General features: G+C 51.3%; 1 protein-coding gene across 2 annotated transcripts in view; it reads left to right on the plus strand.

Moving 5' to 3' along the window:
- SFSWAP (splicing factor SWAP) overlaps nucleotides 1–24,153 on the plus strand; it is a 66,321-nt gene extending 42,168 nt beyond the window's left edge. For both annotated transcript variants that reach the window (XM_074321710.1, XM_074321711.1), the window contains exons 14-18: nucleotides 7,251–7,516; nucleotides 14,401–14,520; nucleotides 22,711–22,866; nucleotides 23,490–23,562; nucleotides 23,821–24,153. In XM_074321710.1, the coding sequence (XP_074177811.1) occupies nucleotides 7,251–7,516; nucleotides 14,401–14,520; nucleotides 22,711–22,866; nucleotides 23,490–23,562; nucleotides 23,821–23,886 (681 nt within the window). In that variant the 3' untranslated portion in view covers nucleotides 23,887–24,153. The remainder of the gene's footprint in view (nucleotides 1–7,250; nucleotides 7,517–14,400; nucleotides 14,521–22,710; nucleotides 22,867–23,489; nucleotides 23,563–23,820) is intronic.
- Nucleotides 24,154–24,663: the final 510 nt, after the last annotated feature.

Raw genomic sequence — 24,663 nt, forward strand, 5'->3', positions numbered from 1 at the left:
ATTCTTGCGCACGCACGCACACAAACCGTCCCTGAACCTCCACTCATTTCCTCCTGGCTCTCTGTCTTCATCTCTGCTGCTTTGTGTTGACTTTTTGTCACCAGCATTGCAAACCTTTTTCCTCTCTGTCCGTTTTAATCTACCCACCTGGAATTTATTTCAGTCTAAGGAGCGTGTAGCTAGATACGTGGCCCGAATCACAGAATTGCCCACCTTTTCCCACTAACATAAGGGGCCTCCTGTATGAATCCCCAGGTTCCCTCTCCCACTGGCTCTGCTTCTGCATGACTGTCTGGCACCACTGATGGATATTTGTTAGGACTCGGGGGTTGGCATCAGGTGTAGCTTTAAATGATGTCTTAAAGTGTGTTTACCAACACGGGCAGGCATTAACAGTGTTTAAAATATATAAAAGTGTATGTGTAAGTAACCCTCAGCGTATGTGTAAGTAACCCGTGCATACACCATACTTTCCAATTTTGCAGTGTGTGTGTGTGTGTGTGTTGAAAATGAAGAGAAACCAGAAACCTTGGCTCACACCCTTTTGAGTTACCCTGCGATCGTTTACGTAACAACAGGCTTTGGGACGTTTTGTAGGTAACAATAATTTTTCCAGGTTCACGATCCTGCCAAGTTTACAGGTCCAACACGAGTTAGAGCAGGAAATGGGAACAAAAAGCAGCCTGTGTTTGTTGGGCCTGTACGTTCAAGGCACCAAGGCACGCTGCCGTGTGGATTAGCAGCCTGGTTCTCACCCAGTGACCATAAAATCGCATTTGTGTAGTTGACGTCATGTGAGCATTTCCACCAGGACAGCTGCGGGCACACAGCAGCTCTAGATAGCGTGTGGGGGACTGCCTGGGTCTCTAGGGGCAGAGGAGGCATGTGGCCTGCAGCCCCCCCACCCCCAGACAGAGGGGTTTGTAGTGGGCCTGGGGCTCGGGCAGGGCCTCGGAGCCCCCTAGACCTGGAGACATGACTGATGCTGGGCCAGAGAACCCCAGGTGGTAGGTGTGGGGGAGCCTGGTCAGGCAGCGTGATCAGTGAGAGGGTCTGCAGAGCGGAAAACAAAGCTGGAATGGGAAGCAAGGTGGATTTGGGAGAGCCTGACCTTGGGCCTAAGAGTGGGACAGTGACAAAATAAAAGCAGCATTTGCCAGAAGAATATGGCCATGGCTGTGTGTCGGGCAGATGGGAGCAGAGGCGACAAGGCAGTGAGCGCACTCCCGACGGGTACACGCTGGTCAGGTCAGGGAGTGGTGCCTGCAGAACAGACACGTGGAGGCGCCTTGTAAAGCGTCAGCCGGTCTTGGCAGTGGGATCCCCTCGGGAGGTCGAGGCCTGTGAATGGCGGGCACCAGACAGAGATTTGAAAATGCCATTTCAGAGGACGCATTTTAGTCTGAAGCCTTCGGTGTTGTGTATAATTATCCCATTTCCTACTCACTGTTGCGTTACTTCACAAATAAGATTTTATTTTGAAATACTTGTTAGTTTGCTCTCAGGCAGCTCTTTTTCCCACAGCAGGAAATACTAGTTGCAGGTTTGGGAGCGATTATAATTTGCCTGCAGATGCTTTGTTGTGATTGAAGGACTGATCAGTATTGTTTTCCAGTGTTACTAACATGGGGGGCAGTGACTTTTTACTCCAATAAAACGACTCATTTTTCAAAAGTCCCCCCTTGATGTCTTGCAAACTCAGTGAAAACCAACCTGTGCCCTCCCCTCCACTGTGCCGACTTGTGCTTCCATCACTTCTGCTGGACATGAACCTCCCATCCCGAAAGGCAGCCCTGCCCGATGCGGGAGCTGGCGCCATGCCTCCTGCAGGCCACTTCCTGACCTGCCTGCCCAGTCTGTGCAGAGGGCTCAGCCGGGCACCTCCAGAAACCATTTGCACGGGAGGGAGGGCTTGGCTTGACTCAGCAGTGACTTGTTTGTCTTCTGGGTTATTCATACGTCCCTTTAAATTAATGGGCAGTTGACACTCTTCCTGGTTAAGCCGCAAGTGGCATTTATGTCGAAAGTTACTTTCTGTCGAGTTTTGCACTAATAATATGGTAGCCATAGCTACGCGTGGCAGTTTAAATTTAACTTAATTAAAATTAAACAAAATCCACAGCTCAGGCCCTTGAGCACACTGGCCACATTTCAAGTGCACAGTCGCCTCGTGGCTCAGAGCTGACGGCTCTGGGCCGCTCAGACCCAGAATGAGCTCAGTGCGGCGAGCTCAGGCCCACACAGCTGCTGGCTGTGCATTCTTCCTTCTTGGCCCCATCTGACTGCTGTATCTGTCGGGGTTTTGATTGCACATGTGACAGACCGGCCTCACTGCCCCCAACGGGTCTCCTGCTGCGCCCATTCTCAGTCCACGTAGGAGAGGGCCTCGAGGGGGTGGACGGTTCTGGCCCGTCTCCTGGTCCTCGTGACCTGAGTTCCGCCAGAAGTCGTGGATGCACAAAGGGCTGTGCCCACCAGACAGCGTTTGCACAGTAGGGGTGTGGGTGCCGGCATACTCTGCAGACAGCCCTGCTGGTCTCTCATGGAACAGCTCATGGCTCGCGTCACGTCACGAGGAGTGTGACAGCCACTTCCCACGGTTCAGCTTGTTCCTCGGCGTTCTCTGGCTGTTCACGCAGCGCACGGAGTGCTGTTGGGAGGCTAGTGGTGCGCTGCTGTCCTTGGTGCCCGAGACCAGTGGCACTGGGAGCCTGAGTGAGTGCCCTCCCTCCGCTTGGGTTTGGTGAGAGCTCCCAGCCCCAGCCCAGAGCTCCCGCAGCCCAGCTCCACCACCACCCGTCTGGGCAGCATGCCAGTGACCCGAGCCAGCGTCCTCCCCTACAAATGTGGGTTGTCCTGGTGCCCTGGGGGTGGGGATGTGTCCTGAGTAGGCCCTACCGCTTTATCCAAGCGCCCCCAGGGGTGCCTGAAACCACGGGTGCGGATGCACTGAACCCACCATGCACTGTGTTGGCTCCTGTACATACAGACCAGTGATAAAGTTTGATTTGCAAGTCGGTGCAGGCAGAGGTTACCGGCAACAGTAAAACAGGACAGTTCCACCAGTGTGCTGTAACAAGAAGCACGAGAATGGGGTCTCCCTAAAGGCCGCTGCTGGCGCTGCACTCACCCCTGCGACCTGTGGGACGATGCGATGCCCACATGACCAGGTGGCAGAGGTTCTCTGTGGTTTAAACGCATGTGGTTTAAAACTTAGAGATTGTTTACTTAAGTCGCTTTCCATTTACTCTGATTTCAGACTGTGGTTGACACACTGGGGGTGGGGAGACCGCTGTATTGCTGACAAACAGAAGCACGGCCGACCCCAGGTGCACGCGGCTCAGTGTCACATGGGGCATGTGGGGAGCGAGGCTTGTCAGGTCCTGGGACTGCGGTGCAGACAGCCCGCAGCTCCGCACTGCTGTCTGTTAGCTTTCTGCTTTTGTTCTCTGATCTAATTGCTGGGTTTTTAATATTCTTTGAGTACTTTGAAGCTGAAAAAAAGCAGCGAGGCCCACGCAGTAAATCATCGTAATTCACCGTGGCAAAGGGCACCAAGGTTGCCGGTTTCACTTCAGTGGGGAAGGTAATCACTTTATTCAAATAAATAGGTCCATGGCTTGATTACAAGTGAGGTTTTGAAAATATTGATTCAGTTCTCCGCCGCTTCAAGGTGGAGGGCTAAATTTTCACCGGGTGGTGAGGCTGTGGCGCTAGGGGCAGGCGGGTGCGGCGGGGATCAGACCCTCACACGCCCGGGCTGGCAGTAACGCAGGACTCCACGCTTAGCTGAGGAGCCGCCAGTCCTCCTTGGACTTGGGTTCACCCCGTCGTGGTGTGTCCCCCGGGGCGCATCTCCTCTCCGTCAGTGTGACAGCACTGTCACGATAGCAAAAGTGGAGTTCTGTCCTGCGGCAGTGACGGCAGCACTGGGTTTCTGTCCCTCCTCCCGGAGCAGCCCACCTGTGGGACTGTACCTGTCTGTCCTCCTTGAGATGGGCTCAGTTCCTCTGGGGTCCCCCTCGCCCCCGAGCCTGCTCCCAGAAAGCACATGCAGCAGTGAGCGGGCCGTGCCCACTGACGGGCATTCAGGAGGCCTCGTGCCCTCGTGGGAGTTCTGGGTGGTGGCTGGTATTCCCGACTCCCATCTCGTTTTGCATGCTATGTGTATCCCTCACTTCGAGCCCGTGGTGATGGGATTTTTAAATGCATCGCGAGCTGGTTTTTCTGGCCGAGCCGCCACAGAGCTCTCCTCGGCCTGCACACCTGACTGTGCCATACACCGACCACGAGGTCACGCCGGGCCACTCGGGGCTCATGTGACTCGTCCGAAGGGTGCGTGCTGCTGCCTGCTCTGTGCCTGCTGGGTGGCGGGGCAGCCACGGCTCGGCCAGCATTTCTCTCCCTCCAGCCACGGCTCGGCCAGCATTTCTCTCCCTCCAGCCTCTGCTGTTCGAAAACTTGCTACATCTTATTTCTTTTATTCTTAAAGTATCACCTAGTGTGTATGCTTCTAGACAAGCCCTGACTACAGCCCGAGTGGAAACAGGTATTCTTAGATACAGAGGTCAGTTTTTTAATGGAGCATTTACATGTTAGAATTGTTTTAACAAACAACAAATTATTTATAAATTTAACCTGGAAATTGTAATTACACTGAGAGAATTTGAGTTAGAAAGACTGGTTCTAAGAACTGTCCTGCGAGACAGTTTAGGCAGAGCCTTGAAAGTGACCTGGGCGGCAAAGATGAGGGGCAGTGGGGACCGGATGAGGGACCCAGGCAGCCGCCACCTCCTTCCGCAGCGGCGCCGGTCCCTTGGTCACTTGAGGTGGGAAGAAACTGCTTTTGGAACGGGCGTGTGGTTGCGTCCCTGCCCCCGATGAACAGAAGATGGAGAAGTCACCGCAGGTCACAGCGATCCCCCACCCGCCCCAGCACTGGTGCTGCTCCTCTCAGAGCCAAAGCAAGAACACAGCTCCAGAAGGAACAAGCGTTGGCACGAAGTGCTCGTTTCCTTCATCCCTCGGCCTGGTCCACGTGCACCCAGGAGAGGACAGCAGGGAGCCCGGGACAGTTGCAAAATTACACTGACCCAGCCCGCGGCCCACAGCCCACGGGGAGGCCAGGCTCACTCGGTCCCACAGACCCTACAGCTGGACCCTCTACGGCACAAAGTGATAAATGGTGGGTTTCTTGGTGGGTCTCAAGCTGTGTGGTGTTTGCCACCTGTAAGTAAAGTTCACTTAAAGTGAGCTGAGGAATCACGAGGGGAAGGGCCGAAGCTGGGTGGCTCCGCTGTGCAATGGTGGTGGTGTGTTTTGTGGGGTTTGCTTTGGAGACTTTATTTTACAGTGTGACGTGGACAGATGCAATGTTGATGAAAGTAGGATCACAACATCACGTTAAAACGCTGAATACTATTTCACTGTCTGGATGTACCGTACCCGTTGTGGTCATGCGCGTTGTTTGAATTCCCGGTCACCTTAAGGTGATGTGATGTGGGTCCTTAGGTGTGCGTCTTGCACTCTTCGGTGAATGTCTTAGGGTAAGTTCCTAGAAATGGGATTGCTCTGGGAGATGTCCTCTGTCGAGGTGCTCATGTTCCTGCTGTGAAAACAACAGGCGATGCATTTCCTGTGTGTGTCTGCTGTCTTGATAAGGAGGTTTTTTATGATGAAGGGTAATGTATTAAGTGCATTAATATATGCAGAATAAGAGGGACTTGTGCTGATGGCACTGTCTTGTTTACGATTAGTTATCGACTTTCTTTTTTCCTTTGGTTTTATTGAGTCAACATGGAGCACCGTTTATGTCTAAGGCGTACAGCATAATGACGTGACTTACTTGTAAGATGATCCCCACAATAAGTTTCGTTAACATCCGTCATCTCATGTAGAGGGAGGGAGGGAGGGAGGGACGGAGGCTTTTTTCCTTGTGACAGAGTTTTTTTAAGGTCAAAAAGAAACCTTTTAGTTTAGGCCTTCTTTAAAAATTGTTTTTAGAGCGATACAGTCATAAAAACCATATGCTGGAGGTTTGAGGAATTTCTTTTTCAGTAGAAAGGCACAATTTTATTTTTTTATCTTTTTAATTTATTAAAAACCATGTTCATAGCACACTCCAAGAATGCCACACAGCAGTGGTTTGCTGCTCTTAGTCAAACAGAGTATGTCAGAAAACAAAACAAAAAACTTTTAAATGGTTAATGGTTTTCTGGTTAATGGTTAATTTCTCTGAAATGTCTGTAAAGCCAGTCATCACCATTTAAATCTTTGTTTCAGTGTAGTAAACATTTCAGAAATATAGTATCTACCCAAAGTCACACTTGTCTGAAATGCAATTAAAAGCTGTACAACAGAAACAAAAATAAATATTTTTCTAGAAAGAACATTATTTGGCATTTTTAAATAATATTAAAGGAGGAGTTTTCAAGTGAACATAATGTTTAGATTTTCACTTTCTATTACCAGATTGGGTCTCCAGTAGCTCTAATCTGACATTAGTAACAGGAGGAATGACTGTTATAGGTAATGAACTTCAATCTTAACAAAGCCAATGTACTTTTCTAGCATCGTGCTTGCTTTATTGAAGAAGTGGTGTCCAGTCAGTACTAAAAATTATTACAAGCGAGGCCAGATCGTTCAAATTAGTTGGTTAACTTCGTTCATACCTAAGTTGTTTTAAGCCTAGTTTTCATGATTTGATTATTTAATATTGCTAATTAGCTTGCTGTATTTCTCTCAAAATCAGTAAGTGAAATATAAACTGAACTTTGTTTCACTGACTTCGTTAAAAGATGTCAAATGTGGTTAAATCTTGTATTCTGCCCTTCCAGATAATCTACATGTCCATTATAAATGCAGAACAGCTGCACCGTGACTTACATCCTGTCCATTTCACCTAAATGTTGAAATGCCGAAAGTCAAATTTAAAAATGTTGCGTGGTTAAGAAGTTCTTACATATTTCCCTCTCTGAGAAAGAGGGATGGACAGGCACAATTATTTATGAAAGAGCAAGCGTGGCTCTTTTCCTAACACAGTGGCCTTTCGTGGAATCCAGGCCCCGCAGGGAGAGCGCGTTGTTCCCTTGAGATGCCAGGGCGATGTCGTCAGCCACATAGAGCCGCGGTCCCCTCTAGAGAGGCGGGTGCACGGCTGGTGTGCAGGCCCCAGCGCTGAAGTCTGACACCTGTACACGTTTCAATGTCCTGTTTTCCGTGTTAACAGCCACGTTTGGCTCTGTTCCCAGGAAAGCGGTGCCGTGGCCTCTCCCCTACGGAGTGGGGGCCGACCTCTGCCGACTTTGGACCTGAAGCCCCCGGAAGGGCCCTCGAGCAGAAGCAGAGACCCGCCCAGAGAAGAAGAGAAGGAGAAGAAGAAGAAGAAGCACAAAAAACGGTCTCGGACAAGGTCGCGCTCTCCCAAGTATCATTCTTCGTCCAAGTCGAGGTCGCGATCCCACTCGAAGGCAAAGCACTGTCTCCCCACTGCCTATCGGACCGCGCGGCGCTCCAGGTGCGTGTGCAGGGCGCCTCCCGGCAGCGGCCGCAGGCGGGGCTCACTGGGCCGGCCAGTAGCCGCGGGCGTGCATGCGTGGGGGCTGGCAGGTGGGCGTGCGTGCGTGGGGGCTGGCAGGTGGGCGTGCGTGCGTGCGTGGGGGCTGGCAGGTGGGCGTGCGTGCGTGCGTGGGGGCTGGCAGGTGGGCGTGCGTGCGTGCGTGGGGGCTGGCAGGTGGGCGTGCGTGCGTGCGTGGGGGCTGGCAGGTGGGCGTGTGTGCGTGGGGGCTGGCAGGTGGGCGTGGCGTGCGTGCGTGGGGGCTGGCAGGTGGGCGTGCGTGCGTGCGTGGGGGCTGGCAGGTGGGCGTGCGTGCGTGGGGGCTGGCAGGTGGGCGTGCGTGCGTGGGGGCTGGCAGGTGGGCGTGCGTGCGTGCGTGGGGGCTGGCAGGTGGGCGTGCGTGCGTGCGTGGGGGCTGGCAGGTGGGCGTGCGTGCGTGCGTGGGGGCTGGCAGGTGGGCGTGCGTGCGTGCGTCCTACACTTTACAGCTTATGAAGCACTACCAGGTTTTCTAAAGACAGGTTTGTTTAAATTTTAGCAGGTCTTGGGAGCAAGCCTGGCACATTCACTGAATGTGGAAAAGTCTCGCGCTGGGGGCTGCTCTGTTGTTGGAATGAGGGGACGTTCCCATCCCAGTTCCTTCTGTGTGTGTAAATGTCAGAACAGCAGACACCTTTGCCACTCGGCACTTCCGCACCTGTTAGGTTAGTCCACAAGTAGTTGCGGTTTAAAAGGTTGAAAATTAATTGCAGAAACCAGTTACTTTTGCACCAACCTAATGCAAGTGCACGGAAGGAAGGAAATGGCAATGCAAACCTGCTTTCTCAGCTGATTTGCCTCCAGACGGCCCGCTCAGAGTCAGCGTGTAGCCAAAAGCCATGTTTCGAGGAGCCAGTTTTTGAGAAAGCAGCTTAACATTTCCAGCAATAGAAATCATAAACAGGAAAGTCTTCAAGGGCCGCAGAATTCACTACTTAGTAAAGCAGGTCTTTGTTGTTTAAGTAACTGGCTTGCAGGAGGGTCAGAAAAGCACATTTCTAGTTCCAAGGCTTGCATTATGCTTTTGAGGTTCCCTCATGCGTGTGGATTGGGTCTTGGTTTCTCACACAGCACCTGTGTCTTCCCAACCTCGCTTTTCTTCTGTAGCTGGTGTGGTTCTCTCCTTTTTATGTTTAGATTGTACTTGGTCACATCTGCCTCTGTGAGTAAAGTTTCTCATTGGAAAACTTTCTTATGGCATTACACGGTGGAAAGAGGTAATAGAAGACTGTACAGGCCCTCTGGGAATAACATACTAGTAATTCTTCCTTTATCACGGGGCTCAGACAAGACAAAGTGTGAGTCATTCCTAAACCCGGTCTGGGGACCTGTAACTGGAAAGGCCACTCCTACCATCTCTTTAGTGTGAAAAATGGGTTTCGCTTTAATGCGGAGTGTTTGGCAAACACAGTGGATGCCGAAATGTGTCCCATCTGTTCAGCTGTGAGAAACAGTGATGTCATGGTCTCACACTTCCCAGGTAGCTCCATCCGGAACTGGGATTGTTCCTGTCACACTGGAGTCTGAAGTTTCCAGGTTTTATGGGCTTTCTACTGCCAGTCTAGAACAGAGCAAGTCATCGTATGTATTATTGTAATACTTTTAAATTACTTTTTAGTTTAGAATAGGTTTAGAATTACATGTTTTATATACAGATGTATTTTATATTTTTTCAACTGTATTTTATTTTCTGCTTAAACATAGTGTACAATGTTACGTTAGTTATATTAGTCTCAGGTGTACAATATAGTGATTCAACATTTTTATACCTTAAAATGTGATCACTCCACTAATTCTAGTCATCATCTGTCACCATGCAAAAGAATCACAGTATTTTTTTCCATTTTGATCATTTTTTTTTCCCTTAAAAAAAATTTTATGACGATATAGCTAACATACAACATTGTTAGTTTCGGGTGTATGCCATAGTTATTCAACTGGAGACCTAAAGAAGTGACCACCATGAGCCTAGTAACCATCTGACACCGTACGTTATTACAATATTGTGGAATATATTCCCTATGCTATACTTTACGTCCCCATGACTTTTTTATTTTATAACTGGAAATTTGAACCTCTCATTCCCCTTCGCTTTCTCCCCTTTTTTAAGGTTTTCAGTTAACAGTTGACATTCGGTATGGTTTTACATCAGTTTCAGGAGGACAGCGTAGGGGTTAGACAGACGATTATATAATTTACAGTGATTCCCCCAATAAGTCGAGCACCCACCTGGCACCATACATGGTTATTACAATATTACTAACTATATTCCCTGTGCTGTACTTTACACCCCATGACTATTTTGTAACTGCCAATTTGTACTTAATCCCTTCACCTTGTTCACCCATTCCCCCAATCCCCCTCCCATCTGGTGACCCATCAGTTTGTTCTCAGTATTATTTTCTGTTATCTTTATATATTCAGTGTTGCCAAGTAGCAGAAGCAAAATCCTAATGCTACTTTATAACTTTTAGTTAAAAGAAAACATTAAAACTTTTCTGAGACAGATGAATTCTGCGGGCAGACTACCAATTTGACCTCAGTGTGATCTACAGTTAAAATATTGTACCTTCAACAGAGCTGAGTATTTTTCTAACTCTCAAAACAATCTTTTTATCTCACTAGCTGAGGTCGCACCTATGTGATACTTTCAGTTGAATTTAGTTACATTGGCTGACTTTTAAGTTTGCTAAATAAGTCGTATCTTTGGTGTCTGATTTCACAGTTTAGATAAAATGTCAAGGCAAAATAGAACTTTATAAAATTTTAAAAATAATATTATGAAACAAAACCTTCAAAGCGTTAGTTGTCTGGGAAGTTTTGCCTTGAAAGTGTGAGGACAGTGCTCCTTGAAAGCAGACCAGTCTGGGCTCAGGGCCTGAGGCGGGTGGAGGTCAGGGTGAGGGGGACGAGAGACCAGCTGTCCTGGGGTCTTGGGGCCCTGGGGACATCAGTCAGGTGACAGAGTGGTTCCTGCCTGGGCTCTGTTTCTGAAAAGCACGAGTCTGCTTTACTTGCTAATTTTCCTGCGTGTTTTCTAAGCTGGTCGCCCACCTGCCCCTTCAATCTGAGCCCCGCCAGCACTGGTGGTGTCCAGGAGTCCACATGGGGTTAGAATGCAGGTCACAGGATGCAAGAGCTCGGTGCGCTCAGTGGTGTGAATTGTTGAAGTGTCACGATGGTTACATGTTAACCAAAGCCATGACATTGATGATGACACTACTGTCGTAGTTTTTTCCTCAACTATATGGTTTCTGATAGAATAAACCATTACAGACGTAGTGTCTACACAGGGCTGATCAGACTTGATTCTCGGCCTTAATAGATTGTTTTAACAGATTGTTTTAAAACAGGGGTGTCAAAACTGCGGCCTACGGGCCAACTGCGGCCCTCAATCCATTGTTAATTGGCCCGCAGCAAATTCCAAAAACATATTTAGTTTACTTAAATAAACCAGGTGAGGCAATACATACTTCACCTTGAGTGAGTGGCCCGGCTGTTTGTGTATTTTACCGCATATGGCCCTTGGTAAAAAACGTTGAAAAAAGTTTGGACACCCCTGTTTTAAAAAGATCCCTGCCAGCTCCAAGTAAAACGCACACTTGTTAAGATTGCTGCTTGTGGTAGGGTACTACTGTTGAAATGTATTTCTTTTATATATTAAATTACTAAAATCCTATATAAAGTGTAGGCAGGATTAGAAAGCCCATGCACTTCGTAACTGTCGTGTTACTGTGGAATGTGCTGCGGTTGGGGTCCCGTGTGTGTCAATTAGAGGCAACTGGGTGTGCACCTATAACGTGGTGTAATCGCCGTAGAAAGAGCCTGACTCCGAAGTCAGCGGCTGCTCCTCAGAAAGCGTAGGGATTACGCGGGGAGGGTTCCGTGTCTTATGAGCCAACACTGACTAAAGCATAAGACTTGTTCCCGCTGTCGTTTTCCATTTTTATGTCACATCGGGCTCTTGACCACAATGGATTGAAGAAATACTCATGCAGTGTATTTACTGCCTAAAATTGAAATTCAGTTCTAATGGGTTAGGTATTTTTAACTAAACTTATAAGACTAAAGCTTGAAATGAACTCTGTTTTTAAGACTTGATAATCCCACTCGGGGGGGGTTGTTTCATTGGTTGGAAGTGTCTGAGTGGGGGGAGGTTCTAGGGAGAATTTGCATCCCCCCATTTAAGGTTTGGGGGGTTGACATGGTCACGAATGCTGCTTCCTACGAGTTAGCTCCCCCAGAAGCTCCCTAGTGGGCGGTCGGGGGTGTTAGTGTGACTTTTCTAACAGTTATTTAGCATTCACAAAGGACACAGGCACGCAAACTGGGAGCCATGTTTTAGTGTGAAACTTGTGACTCCTTACGTTTTTCCCTGTGATAAACTGTATAGCAATCCACTGAAGGTGAGTGATTTAATCTCCTGGTCCTGTTCCTTTCAAGAGGGATTGGGGTACTTGCTGGTCCCATGGGGTGACGTTCAGCCTGCTGGTGTGGCCGGCTGTTCTCTGGTCTGTGAAAACCCAGGCCGTCTGCACTGACAGCACGCAGGAGACAGCTGGCCCCTTAGGAAGTTCAGGTGATTTGTAGGTCAGGTTTGGTCCACAGCCTGAACTTGAGCAGAACTGAAACCGGGGGGCTCTTGGCTGCTCAGACTAGTTGGTTCCCCGGGTCACCTCTTCCCTTTGTTTTGTTATGAAAAGACCTTTGAGTCGTGAGCCAGTGCGGGAGGTGAAGGGGTTGTGTGTGGGTGAAGAGGCTTTTATAAGTGGCACAGTCATTCAGATAAAAGTCTGAGTCTGCCTTTATTTGAAAGTAAACCGTTGTGATAATTCAAGAATAAAATATCTGAGTTGCTTAATGCTCGAGAAGGTGTAATTCAGGTGATTCGCCGTCTTTTGGGGAAGGCCTCTGTTCCCATTGTGCAGGGCGTTTCCACACCTCGTGGGGTCCCGTTTCCTGCGCTGTCACGGTGGCTGTCGTGCGAGCCTGGCTGACAAAATGAAAGCCATAGAGCTTCTTTAATAAAACAGAACCTAAGTATTACCTGACGGAGCTTACTGCCCCCAGTTCGGAGGTGGGCTTCTCCCCAAATAAGAGGAAATCAGGAATAGCCGCTGCAAATGGTATATTTCAGAGTTACGAATTTGCAGGTATTAAAAACTAAGTTATTTTTCCTGATTATTGATTTATTGTAGAATTCTGCGCTGAAGCATTCCATAGGTGCTGTAGCTCTGAGGAAGCAGAGCTTTTTTCAGGGTTCTATCTAGTCTCACCCAGCCCGGCACATTTTATTCTGAATGTGAAGTGTGTGTGTCTGTATCACAGCCCCACAGCTTCCCCAGGGACACTGAGCCCGGAACCCTGTCAGAGCAGCTGGTCAGTGGCACAGCAGTAGAGCCAGACCGCTACTGGCAGCTTCAGCCAGGGACAGAGTCGAGTCCTGGAGCGCGTTTGAGGGAAAACCTGGTAAAATGTCAAGGTGTCTGGCTGACCTCACCTTTGTAACCTGCTGTGTAAATCCTAGGACGGGTGGGGGTGGGGGATGCAAACCATTTGACAAGCTGAAGCGCGTTTGTGCTGGAGAACAGAGAAGACCCTCTGTGTCACCTAAGGCTGGTGACAGTCTGCCCTGGGGCAGGTGCGTTCCACTGCTGTGACATTTTTCCGGGTTTTCTGTGTGACACAGGGTGGAATGTGATTATAAGCCATCTTTGGAACAACAGTATGTGTGTTTTTTGTGTTTTATTATAATTAAAATGATTCAGTATAGAATTTTTTTAATGGCAAAATCAAACTGCTCTTTATGTTGTTTTTGAATGGGTTGTCATAGAAACATAACAAAAAGAAGGGTTTTTCCCCCAGATTTCTTCTTATTGCAGGTCTTCCCAAAACAGTAATTTCACTGAATGAACAAAAAACTGAAATAAGAGTCCTAAAGCCATCGTTAAGGGACCCCCTGCTGAGCACCTCCACCCCCAGTGGGTGTGGGTCTCGGGTTTGGCGACTGGGTACTGGCAGTCCCTGGGCTTGGTCGTCGTGTGGGTTGTGTCACTGCAGGACCAGGAGGAGTCTTTCCCCAGGCACGTGGGAAGAAAGAATGAAATGTGAATGGATGCTTTGCATTCAAGAAGTGTCATCAGCTTCAGGTACTTAGCCCAGACCATCCTGAGAGCGGCACGACTGAGCTGCACGGAGCTTTGGGCTTCGTGTCGAGAGTCTGCAGCCTGTTTGCACTGATTTCTGCTCCGAGGCCAGAGGTTCATGTGAGGAGGAGAGATGGGCCTCTGGCTTCACCACGTTTCAGTGTCTTCCGGAGCCAGTATCAGAACACGTAGAAACCACTCACTTGGGTTTTATTGCCTTTCCTTACCTGATTTTGATAGAAATATCTGTGACTTGAAGATTCTTCAGGGTCATAAAAAGGTCAAAGGCAAGAGGCAGGGAGAAGCAGCAGGTCTGAGTCAGCTGTCAGCTCGTGAGCAGAGCCGGGGGCGGGGAGATGTGGCTGCTCTGACCGTTCGGACCAGCAGCACCGCTCGGGCTCAAAACGAGCTGTGCATGGGTTCAAGTTCAGCGTTGGTGCGTGCGGCAGGTGCTCTGGGATGGGAGCGAGAAGTGTCTGCCTCTGAGCCGGACTCAGTGCTGTGGACAGAGTGGTGAGGCCAGGGCGCGGGCCCCCCAAAGCACAGACAGGGTGGCCGTCACCTGCACACCGAGCCTGGGTCTGGTCGCTGTGTCGGTGGCAAAGCTGCTGTCACACCAGCCAGCCAGCAGGACTGAAAGGCATATCTTCCTCTGCCCAGGTCACGGTCCCCTCGAAGAAGAGCTCACTCTCCCGAGAGACGGAGGGAGGAAAGAAGTGTCCCCACCGCCTACCGGATGAGCGGCAGCCCTGGCGTCAGCAGGAAGCGGACCCGCTCCAGGTGGGCATCTTGGAGCTTGGCCTGCGCTTCTAAAACAGGCCGCGTGCAGGTCGTCAGGGAAACTGCTGTGCTGGCAGATGCTGGGCACCCTTCGTGCCTCTCCATCACCGCAGGGCCCGACTCGGACTCTCCCGCCCCGAGGTCGGTGCCATGGGCCAGTCCCACTAGGCTCTTGTCCCCAAGTCCCAGCTGCCCCTCTGGACCCAGACACTTACCCTTTACCCATGGACACGGAAGGAGGTGTGGGGACAGTGACAAGGAAAATGAGAAATTCGAGTCTGAGGAAATCGCAGTGGGTGGCTGACCAGGCCGTGGCTGCAGCTCCCAGGCTGGGCCACAGAGTCCTGTGGAGCCTGAGAGCAGGGAGAGTGTCTGTCCCCCGACTCCCTGGCCACGAGGAGAGCTCTGTCTTAGGTGACGAGAGCGAGGGAGGTAGGCCCCCGTGTCTGATGTGTAGAAGCCACAGCTGTTGCGTCTGGCCCGGGCCTCTGACACCCAGCGAGCAGGGTCTCCAGCTCTCCATCCCAGGGGCTGACCACTCCCTGGAACCCGGGCAGCATCGCAAACGTGAGCAGACATGTCGGGCCACCTGTGCCTCTCTCGGGCCTGTCAGGACCCCGAATCGGGGAGGAAGCGTGGCGTTGGACAGTGGCTTCTGTTGGTGCCATCGAGGCCGAGGGGTGCTGTTTGGGACCCGTCCTGTCCAGTGTGGGTGGTGACACCTGAATGCTTTCCATCACTTGGCTTGCGTGTTGTCATTATCCCCAAAATGAGGGGTTCTTGTTTTTGTGTCCCCACACGGGAGTGGATGCAGCCGCCGGCTCTGCTGGTGGACAGGGAGCGTCATGGCGCTGGTAACCGAGGTGCCATGACGGGCAGGTGCAGCCATGCACCGCAGTCTCGGTTTCCTAACACGGAGGGTGAGGGCCCTTGGTTCCAGCTCCTTCCGGAGGACAGGTCCTGAATTGCCGGTGTAAACATCACTGCACATCCACGGCGACGTGAGTGGAACAGCCTCAGAGCTGCCCTCTGTCATTTGAGCAGGAGCAGCTCTGACAGGCGTGTCTGATGCAAAATGTTCCCGCAGTCTGGCTGGTCGCGTGGTAGCTCCAATAATTGGTAAAATGTGATATCTTTTTCTTAAAACAGAAAAATCAGCAAAGAAGCTGTAAAGCTGAGTGGTCTCAGCAAAGGCTTCGTGTGCAAACTCACTGTCTGTATATGAATTATATTCTGGGCCTTAGTGATTCTCCACTAAGCATATGTGACCATTCCAGCATAATGGGAAAAGTGAAGTCCTTTTTAAATTTTATTCCTGAAACAAGTCATGTATAACATTTGAAATTCATCATCACCTTGTATATGTAAAGGGCATGGTCTAAAATTAATTCCTTGAAGCAAAAGACCTCTTCTGACAAGAGTTCTTGCTTTGCCCTCAAATGCACCTTTGTGTTAAAAGAGACATCGTGGGAGGAGACGTGATTACGTTAGGAATTGTCAAGACCTGTCTTGCCTGGAACTTTAAAAAGTCACGCAAAAGCAGTGAAGGTGTGTTTCTTACAGCCAAGCTGCCTGTTCTGACGGGTGGGTCACGGCTGGGAGACGCGCTGGGCTGGGAGCTGCTGGTTGGTTGGGGACCCAGTGCTGGGAACACACGTGCAGCCACGGCTGCCTCGTTTGTGATCTAGATGACAGACCTGGAGCTGTGTAGGCCAGAATGTTCTGGTCACAACCGGCCTGTGTCCAGCAGCAGTCAGCGAGCCGCGGGTCTCTGCTTTACGGTGGGGCGGGTGGCATGTTCCTCCACCCGTCCCTTTATTCCCCTCCGACCACCCAGACCAAGGGGAGGCACCTCCTGCCAAGCCTGAAGGATCGTTTCTGCGAGCGGATCACTGAGTGCTGCTTTCACTGACTTATTTTGAGATTTTTCTAACTTAACTATTGAAAAGCAATACAGTGAATGCCAGTGTGCATGTGACCTCCAGCGCGATTCAACAGTTTAACTGTTTGCTTTTCTCTGTGTTCCTCCCGCCTGCCCCCTGCCCCTGTGTGTATTTCGTGACCTCGACAAATCGGGCCGGCTGTTTTATAGAGGGTCCAGCAGTCTGGATTCGTCTCACTGTGTCCTCCACTGTGGCCAGGTTGATAGTGACTGTTTGGGGCAGGAAGGACGTTAGGGGAGCTTGAGACGCATGATGTCCGTTTGTCCATCACCAGTGGTGCTGAGTCTGGCTGTTTGGTTCAGGCTGCATCCGTGCGCAGTACTGCCTGTTCCACGTCGACTAACATGTGACGTGGGTCGGTGCCCTGAGCCAGTGTGACCGTCCTGCTGCCAGCAGCTTCCTCTTGTCATCTTAGCATCCCTGATGTCTGTGTCAGCTGGCCTGGTTGTGGCTTTGTCATCCTGCCCTTCCTTGTCTAAAGAGGACGACACCCTTTGTTTTAGCTTCACTGTGGACTGTGATGTGGGGAGTATTTTTATTTGTTGTGCAATAATCATCGCCGTTATTATCGTGTCTGATGGTGACATGGTGTCACATTGGGTCCCGTTGTTCTTTGGGCACAAGACGTTCCAGGCTCAGCTGGTCCTTCCCCACCCCCGCCCCTGGATCAGCCTTTTCTCCAGCAAACCCGGCTCCCTCAGTGAGTGTTTGCAAATCAAGATCTGGGCATATTGAGTATTTTTGAAGAGTGAAATTTGTAAGACTGTGGGGCCAAACCGTAGGACAGCACATGTCAGCAGGTGTACTGCTTATTCCATCACAGTGAAAATAGGTGATGTGTCGCGGTGGCCACCCAGGCCCTGCACTCAGCCCTGCGCTCAGCTCATCACGCGGTGTTTGCTGAGTGACAGATGGCAACACGCAATTGTCTCACAGCTCTTACCTTCTCGTGAACTGTTAGTTCACAGCCGACTTTGATCGCGGAAGGATGCATGTCAGGGTTCCCCAGAGTAACCACGAAAGAAATAGCTAAGAAGCCAACGTTGGATGTAGAATAGAACCGTAAAAATGCTTTATAATTCAAAAGAGGGCAGAAAAGGGGGAGGGGAGGAAAAGAACACTCGGGCAGCTGGAGAACAGTGGACCTCATGCTGCCCGTACACGTAGCCACGTTAGAAGGCAGCGCTTCTAGACTGCGGCCAACAGCAAAACCTGGAACTGCTGCTCAGGAGAGACACTGTAAATGTAAATGCGCGACTGCCATGCAGTCCTTGTTAGAAGGCAGGGCTCCCCTAACGGGCCATGCAGACTCGGTGAGCTAGAGAAAAGGAGGGCCAGCTCATGCTGACAGAGAGGTCCCTTCTTCATGAGGACGTGGTTTCTAAATGTGCACGTGGGGGGAAAGAGCTTGAACGTATTTGAAGCACAGAGGCAAAGCACTAAGGGAACAGGTACAACAGAACAGCGTGGATACTGAAAACGTGAGCAGCTGCGAACCAGCTGAACCCACCACCTACAGCTGAAGAATGCATGGTCATCAGGTGCGCGGGCACCTGTCCCCAAGCCAGAGCGAGCCCTGAGCCAGTCAATGTCTCGGTGAGTTCCAGAAGGCTCAGGTGGTACAGGGCGTGTTCCCTCACCATGAGGCAGAGGGTAGCAGTCTAGGAAAAGATACCTGGAAAACCCCCAAGTGTTTGAAAGTCAGCACGTCTCAAATCACCCGTGGGTCAAAGAAGGAATCACGATAACATGGAAAATATTTTGAAATTAATGATAATGAAAATGTAACATCTTCAAATCTGTGGGAGGCTGTACTTAGAAGGAACTTAGTGGCTTTAAATGTTTATACTAGAAAAGAAGAAAGGTCTGGAAACAATGACCTACTCTTCTATCTTAAGAAGCTACAAAGAGAACGAATTAAACCCAAAGTAAGTAGAAGCGAGGAAACAATAAAGATCAGATCAGAAATCAAGAGAAAACAGACTAACAGAGGAAAATGGTAAAACCAAGACATGGTTCTTTGAAAATGATCAAAAAGTTGATAAGTCTTTATTTAGATTGACCAAGAATGAAGCGCCCTACAGACATTAAAAGGCTGATGGAAATAAATCGTATTCGTTAACTTGACAACTTAGGTGAAATGGACAAATTCCTTGAAAGAAGCAGCAAACTGAGAGCAAAAGAACTCTGCGTAGCTTCATACCTGCTAAAGAAATTGGATTTATTTATAATGTAAAAGCTTCCCACAGAACTCCGGGCACAGATGGCTTTCATCTGTAAATTCTAACACCATTCAAGAAAGACGGGACACCAGTCTTTTATAGACACTTGGAAGAAAACAGGAGAGAACACTTCCCAGCTCAGCCCGTGAGACCGTCATAACCGACTCCTGAAGCAGATGGGCAACGTGTGTGGGTGTGGTGGCATCTACATGCATGTACACACGTGTACTTCCACAGACTGATTCTCTCAAGAACATAGATGCAAAAATCCTTAATGAAACATAAGCTGGTTTGAGTCCAGCAATTTATTAAAAGGACAGTACGTCATGACCAAGTGGGATTTACCTCAAAATGCAAGGTTCTTTGGTCATCAAAAACCAGTCACTGTAATTCACTGTCTTCACAGAGTACGTGGAGAAAATCACGTGACACCTCAATAGATACAGGAAAACAATTCATCGCTCGTTCATTAAAAGGAGAAAGGGGGGACTCGCTTGGCAAAGGGACTAGAGGGAAACTCCCTCCATCTAATGAAGGGCGTGTTTGAAAATCCTACAGCTCACACCACACTCCTGGGTGAAAGACTGAATGCTTTCCCCTGAGATCAGAAACAAGGCAGAATTCACAGCTAAGACAGTAAGGCAAAAAAGAAAGAAAAAGCATAAAATTGGAAAGGAAAAAGTAAACTGTCTTTTTACATAGTAATATAAAATCTTAAGGAATCTCTACGTTTATTTTTCTGTACTAAAAACAACTGAAAAAAATGAAGTTAAAAAGCAATACCATCCATAACCAGTATCAAAGAAAACAAATGATTCAGGGGTAAATGTAAAGAACTATGTGCAAGACCTGTGTGCACTGAAAACCACACAAGGCTTCTGAGAAAGTTTTCAGAAACTGAAATAAATGGAGAGCACGTCCCTGTTCGTGGATTGGAAGGAAGGCTTTGGCCTGCAGACCGGTCCCCACGGGCTCCATCCCCACGGGCTCCTCATAGAAATTGGCAAGCTGGCCTCTGTCACCTGTGTGCAAATGCTAAGCACCCAGACGGGCTGAACAGCCCTGAGAAAGATTGACGTGGAAGGGCTTTCACTACCGAGTGCAGGCTTCCTGGAAAGCCGCAGTAAGAAGGCTGCGTCGTGTGCCTTCAAATGGCAAAGGTGCCAGAGCAGCTCAGTGAGGAAAGTGTTGTGTTGAGCACGGCTCCCCGAGCAGCTGGATGTCAGCACGCAGGCAGTGGCCTGCGCCCGTCACAGAGTGAACTCAAGACGGATCAAAGACCTCAGTGTGGGGACGGGAAGCTTTCAGCTTCGCAGAAAACAAGGAGAATGTGTTCTGACCTCAGGTGGCAGAGATTCTTGAGGACGTAGAAAACCCCACCATAGAAGGAAAAAAGAACAAATTTGATTCCATTTAAATGCAAAACTTCACTCAAAAGGCAGTTAAGAAAGTGAACACACCTGCCCCAGCTTGGGCGGAACATTGTGCAATAATCTGATTAAAAGGGGGCAGGTGGCTGGAAAGAGACTTTATGAAAGAATGTATCTGATTGGCCAGTGAAACCAGTGAATGAAAAGGTGCTGGCAGCATCAGTCACTTCCAGGGAGATGCAGGTAAAGCCACAGGAGGTGCCACGTTATTCTGACGAGAAGGGCTGAAAACAAACATGGCGGACGTTGCTGAGTGTTGGCTGAACCACAGAAACGTGGCTGGCGGGATGCAAAACGGTTGGGCCATGGGGGACCGTCCAGGCAAACTCGTGCTGCCCGTGACCCAGCTCTGACAGTCCTGGGGACTAACCACAGAAACATTTAGCCAGAGAAGCCGCTTACTCTAATTGCCACGAGCTGGACACAACCTGTCTGCTGACAGGAGAAAGTGTGAACAGACAGGCTAGATTCATACAGGGGGACATGGCCCAGCAGCAAAAAGAAACAAATGATGATTCTGCCAGCGCCGTGGAAGAGTCTCAGAGACGCTGCGCTGAGCAGAGAAGCCAGACACAGAGAGTGATCGTGCGCGGCTGCATTTTGACGGAGCTCCGTCGTAGCAGTCAGAGCAGTGCTCAGCCACCTGTGAGGGTGGGGACGCGGCTCGATGCCGGGGTGATGGGCCGTTGCTGTGTGAGGTTTGAAGTTCAGTGACATTGCAGTCCCGTGATGGCATCGCGCGCCATCCCGCCTGAGACGAGAATCGTGCCATTGTCCCTCGTCTCCTGGCTGCAGACGCTCCCGCCCGTTAGTCACTTAGCGTGCTCAGCATTTCTAAGTAGCATTGCTACGCATTTTAGTCACATGCTTAGAAAGTTTTGTCACATGAGATCAACTTGTACTAAAATTGAGCCTGATTTACAGTTAAGGATGTAATCTGCCTTTGATTAATTCACGTAGGCAGCCACAGAAACACGTTTAGGGCTTGGGTCATTTCGGACGTCACATGCTACTAAATAATTTATTTGCTGCTCTCTTTGAAATCCTAATGCATGTTCCCAGACATGGAAATTGCACAGAGCTTTTGCGGTTCAGGGCCCAAGCCTGTTGCATGCAGCTCCCACACCCTCGGATCCGGGGTTTATGGGTTACGTGGCAGGCCACCTGCTTGCAGCCTCAGCTCACCAGGGGCTCCACTTCCCGCAGCTGTATTTCAGTTGCCAAGCCGCCGTCACCTCGGCCAGATCCTCTTGTTAGTCGGGCAGAGCTGGAAAGCCCCGTGCCTGGCGTGCCGGAGTGCCAGAGTGCTGTACTGGTGCCAGCAGTCTGCCCGGGAGCACTGCCAGGGAGCTGCACTGAAACGCCAGGGCCGCGTCAGCTACCCAGGACCGTCCCTGCCAGAGGGTGGCTAGTGGACCTTGTGAGAGGCGTCCACCCCGGGCCTCGGGCACTGACGGGGTGCTGGAGAGGGGCAGTGGGTGCGGTGCCCTGCAGGGAAGACACAGGAGCTGCCCAGAGGGGTGCGGAGCAGGAGCCACACCCAGGTGACAGCTGCGCTGGCCTGGGGGTCAGTGGGCACATGGACAGGGCTGGGGACTCTGAGCCATGCAGGTGGTGACCCAGGATGTCTGTGTGTAGAGCAGGAACAGCAAGGCAGGAGCAGTTAGCGAGATCTGTCACACGCCTTCACATCAACACATCGGAGGTGTGGGCAAACCAGGGAGGGGTCTGACGGTGTCTTCCAGAGTGCACTTCCTGTCCCCTGGCTCAGGGGACACGTCCAGGGGGGCCATCCTGCAGCATGACGCAGCCTGAGGGAGAGAGCAGCAAAGCTGAGAAGCCAGGACTAGTTAACGAGGACGTAGCCTCCGACACCGGCAGCCGCGGCCCGTGGCGGGCGGAGGGCTCTGGGCGGCATCCCTGAAAGGCAAGGAGGAAGTTGTCCACTGTCAGCGGAGCTTGGAGGGGCCGAGAGCCGGAGAGCTCGGTGCCGCCTGGGCCACAGGCAGCGTTTATGCCCACCAGTCTCCTTCCTGTTTGGTGTTTGCCAGGGGAGTGGAGGGAGGGCCGAGGGCAGGGGTGAGACGGAGTTCAGTGTGTGGGATGGAGAAGCTGAGGCTTGGGTGGCCCAGGCAGGAGAGGGACTGTCAGGGCAGGAGGGGCTGGAGACACTTCTGGTGGGGACTTGTCAGGCCTTGGTGACGTGTCCGGGGGAGGCGCAGGCAGCAGGCAGAGTGGGTGGCTCCGTGAGGTGGCCGTGGAGGCGGGTGGGAGAGCAGGCCCCAGCCAGGGTGACGTGCCGGCACTCGGAGTCCACAGGAGTGGGCAGCACGTGGTGCTTTTCTCGGGCATTTTAAGTACAAAGTGCTGGTTGTGTTGGAAGCCTTGGCTTAGAGCCGTCCTGCAGAGAAGCCCGTGTCCACTGACGATGCGTGACTCTCGCTTGCCACGTTCATCAGTTGCGAGTTAAATAAAGTGTGTGCAGCTTTGGTGAGGAGGGAAGCACGCGGAGCCTGCGGCGGCCGTGCGGGCTGTGGGGAGGGCCCAGGCCCCCGGCTGGCGCCACGCCTCTGCCTGAACCCGCTTTTCTCCCAGGAGCCCACATGAGAAGAAGAAGAAGAGACGCTCCCGGTCGCGAACCAAGCCCAAGGCCGCGTCGCGGTCAGTGTCCCCGAGCAAGCAGGCCACACACCGGCACTCGGCCAGCATCTCGCCCATGGAGAGTCGGGGCTCCAGCCAGGAGCGCTCCAGGTAACCCTCCTGCCCGCGGGGCCTGCTCCCCACATCCTCCTCCTCAGTGACTCGGGCGTCAGGAGGCAGAGGGCAGACGGTGGGGTGCCTGGGGCGCAGCCAGGCCTGGGAGCCCCGACTGGAAACAGGCCTCCTCCGTACCCCCAGCAAAGGCAGGCAGGATGGCCTGGGACCCACAGAGGCTGAGTAGTGGGGGCGTGCCCCCTCTGTTCATGTTCACCAGTGTGACAGCAGTTCTCAGCCCCCGACGATGCCCCGGGGCGGGAGGGGCCCCCAGCTGGGGGGCAAACACAGGGTCCACTGTGACCCATCACTCAATCCAAGCCTCAAAAAGCAGTGGCTGGACTGTCAAACTTTCTGACTGAACAAGCGGCGGCGGTGTCCGTGGCCACCCTGATTGTCACACGGTCGGCCTGTTCAGCCGATAGACGCAGGTGTCCCCACTTTTACGAGGGTGGCTCTGCATCGACTGGCCGCCAGTGGTTGTCAGGACGCACATGCCAGACCGTTCCCCCCTCATGGACCACCCAGGCCTGGCTGGGGTCAGGAGTGTCGTGTGGGGTCACTCTTGGTTGTAATGTTTTGAAGTATTTTTAGGCCCCTGAACTCTCTCTGTGTCTTAGGGGAGTTTCTCAGGAAAAAGACGGTCAGATCTCCTCAGCAATCGTCTCTTCTGTCCAGAGCAAGATAACCCAGGTAAGATGGGGTCTCTCCCTCTTTTTATAAAGGGCCAGTTTCCACATCCTGTGTCACCTCATGAGTACTGACGGGTGTCCTGGGCTGGTCACCCAGAGGGCCAGGGGTGTCGGCGCCGCCCTGGGTCAGCTGGTCCTGGAACCAGGGAGCGTATCGCGGGCCCAGCATGGGGAGGTCTGGAACGGAACCCTGTGCCACACACGTGCTGCCCCACATCTCAGCGGGAGCTCATGGAAACCTGTATCTGTCCTTGCACAGGACCTCATGGCCAAAGTCAGAGCGATGCTCGCAGCTTCCAAAAACATGCAGACCAGTGCCTCCTGAGACGCGGCAGCCAGCGTCTGCGGGCGTGCGGCCCGGGCCCCGGCAGGCCGAGGAGCTTGGCTCTGCAGGGACCCCCACAGGGCGCCGTCCAGAGTCTCCCCTGGGACGTCCTTGGACAATTGGTGGTTTTTGTAAATTAATTTTAGATGACATTTTCAGCTTAAGATTTTTGACCAGCAGTCTCTTACCTGTATATTTGTAAATAATATCATGTTTCTGTGAAATGTATTATCAAATAAAATGAGAGGAAAACACCTTTTCTAGCTAGCCACTGTGACCAGTTTCCTCCTTGTGTGGCTTCTGAGTTTTTACTGCTCGTCATCTGTCATTGGGCTAACACCATGTCGTGTGGACAGCGGTTCGGTCCCCTGCCACCCGCCCGCCTGCCCGCCCGCTCTGGCACCACTCGGGGGCACAGTGCACGGTCCTCAGCCCTGGCACAGTGGGACAGACTGGTGGCCTGAGGACAGCCGTCAGCGCCTAGGACGTCCTCAGGAGGTCCCCCACAGCCCTTCCTGTTCCCCTGAGCAGCCTGAGGTGACCTCTGAAAATGGTTCGCTATTCACTTGACCCAGAGAACCCCACACAATCATGTAAATCAAGAGGTTGAAATCTACGTATTCATTTTAAGAACACTCGTGAAACTGCCCAGGCCATCAAGCGTATGCATATCCAAAAAACCACGACATATCTGAAGGGTGTCATGTTACAGGAGCAACGTGTGCCATTCCATCGTCACAATGGTGGAGTTGGGAGGTGTGCCCAGGCCACACAGTG

This window comes from Rhinolophus sinicus, linkage group LG16, assembly GCF_036562045.2.
Source record: "Rhinolophus sinicus isolate RSC01 linkage group LG16, ASM3656204v1, whole genome shotgun sequence".
Taxonomy (NCBI): Eukaryota; Metazoa; Chordata; class Mammalia; order Chiroptera; family Rhinolophidae; genus Rhinolophus; species Rhinolophus sinicus.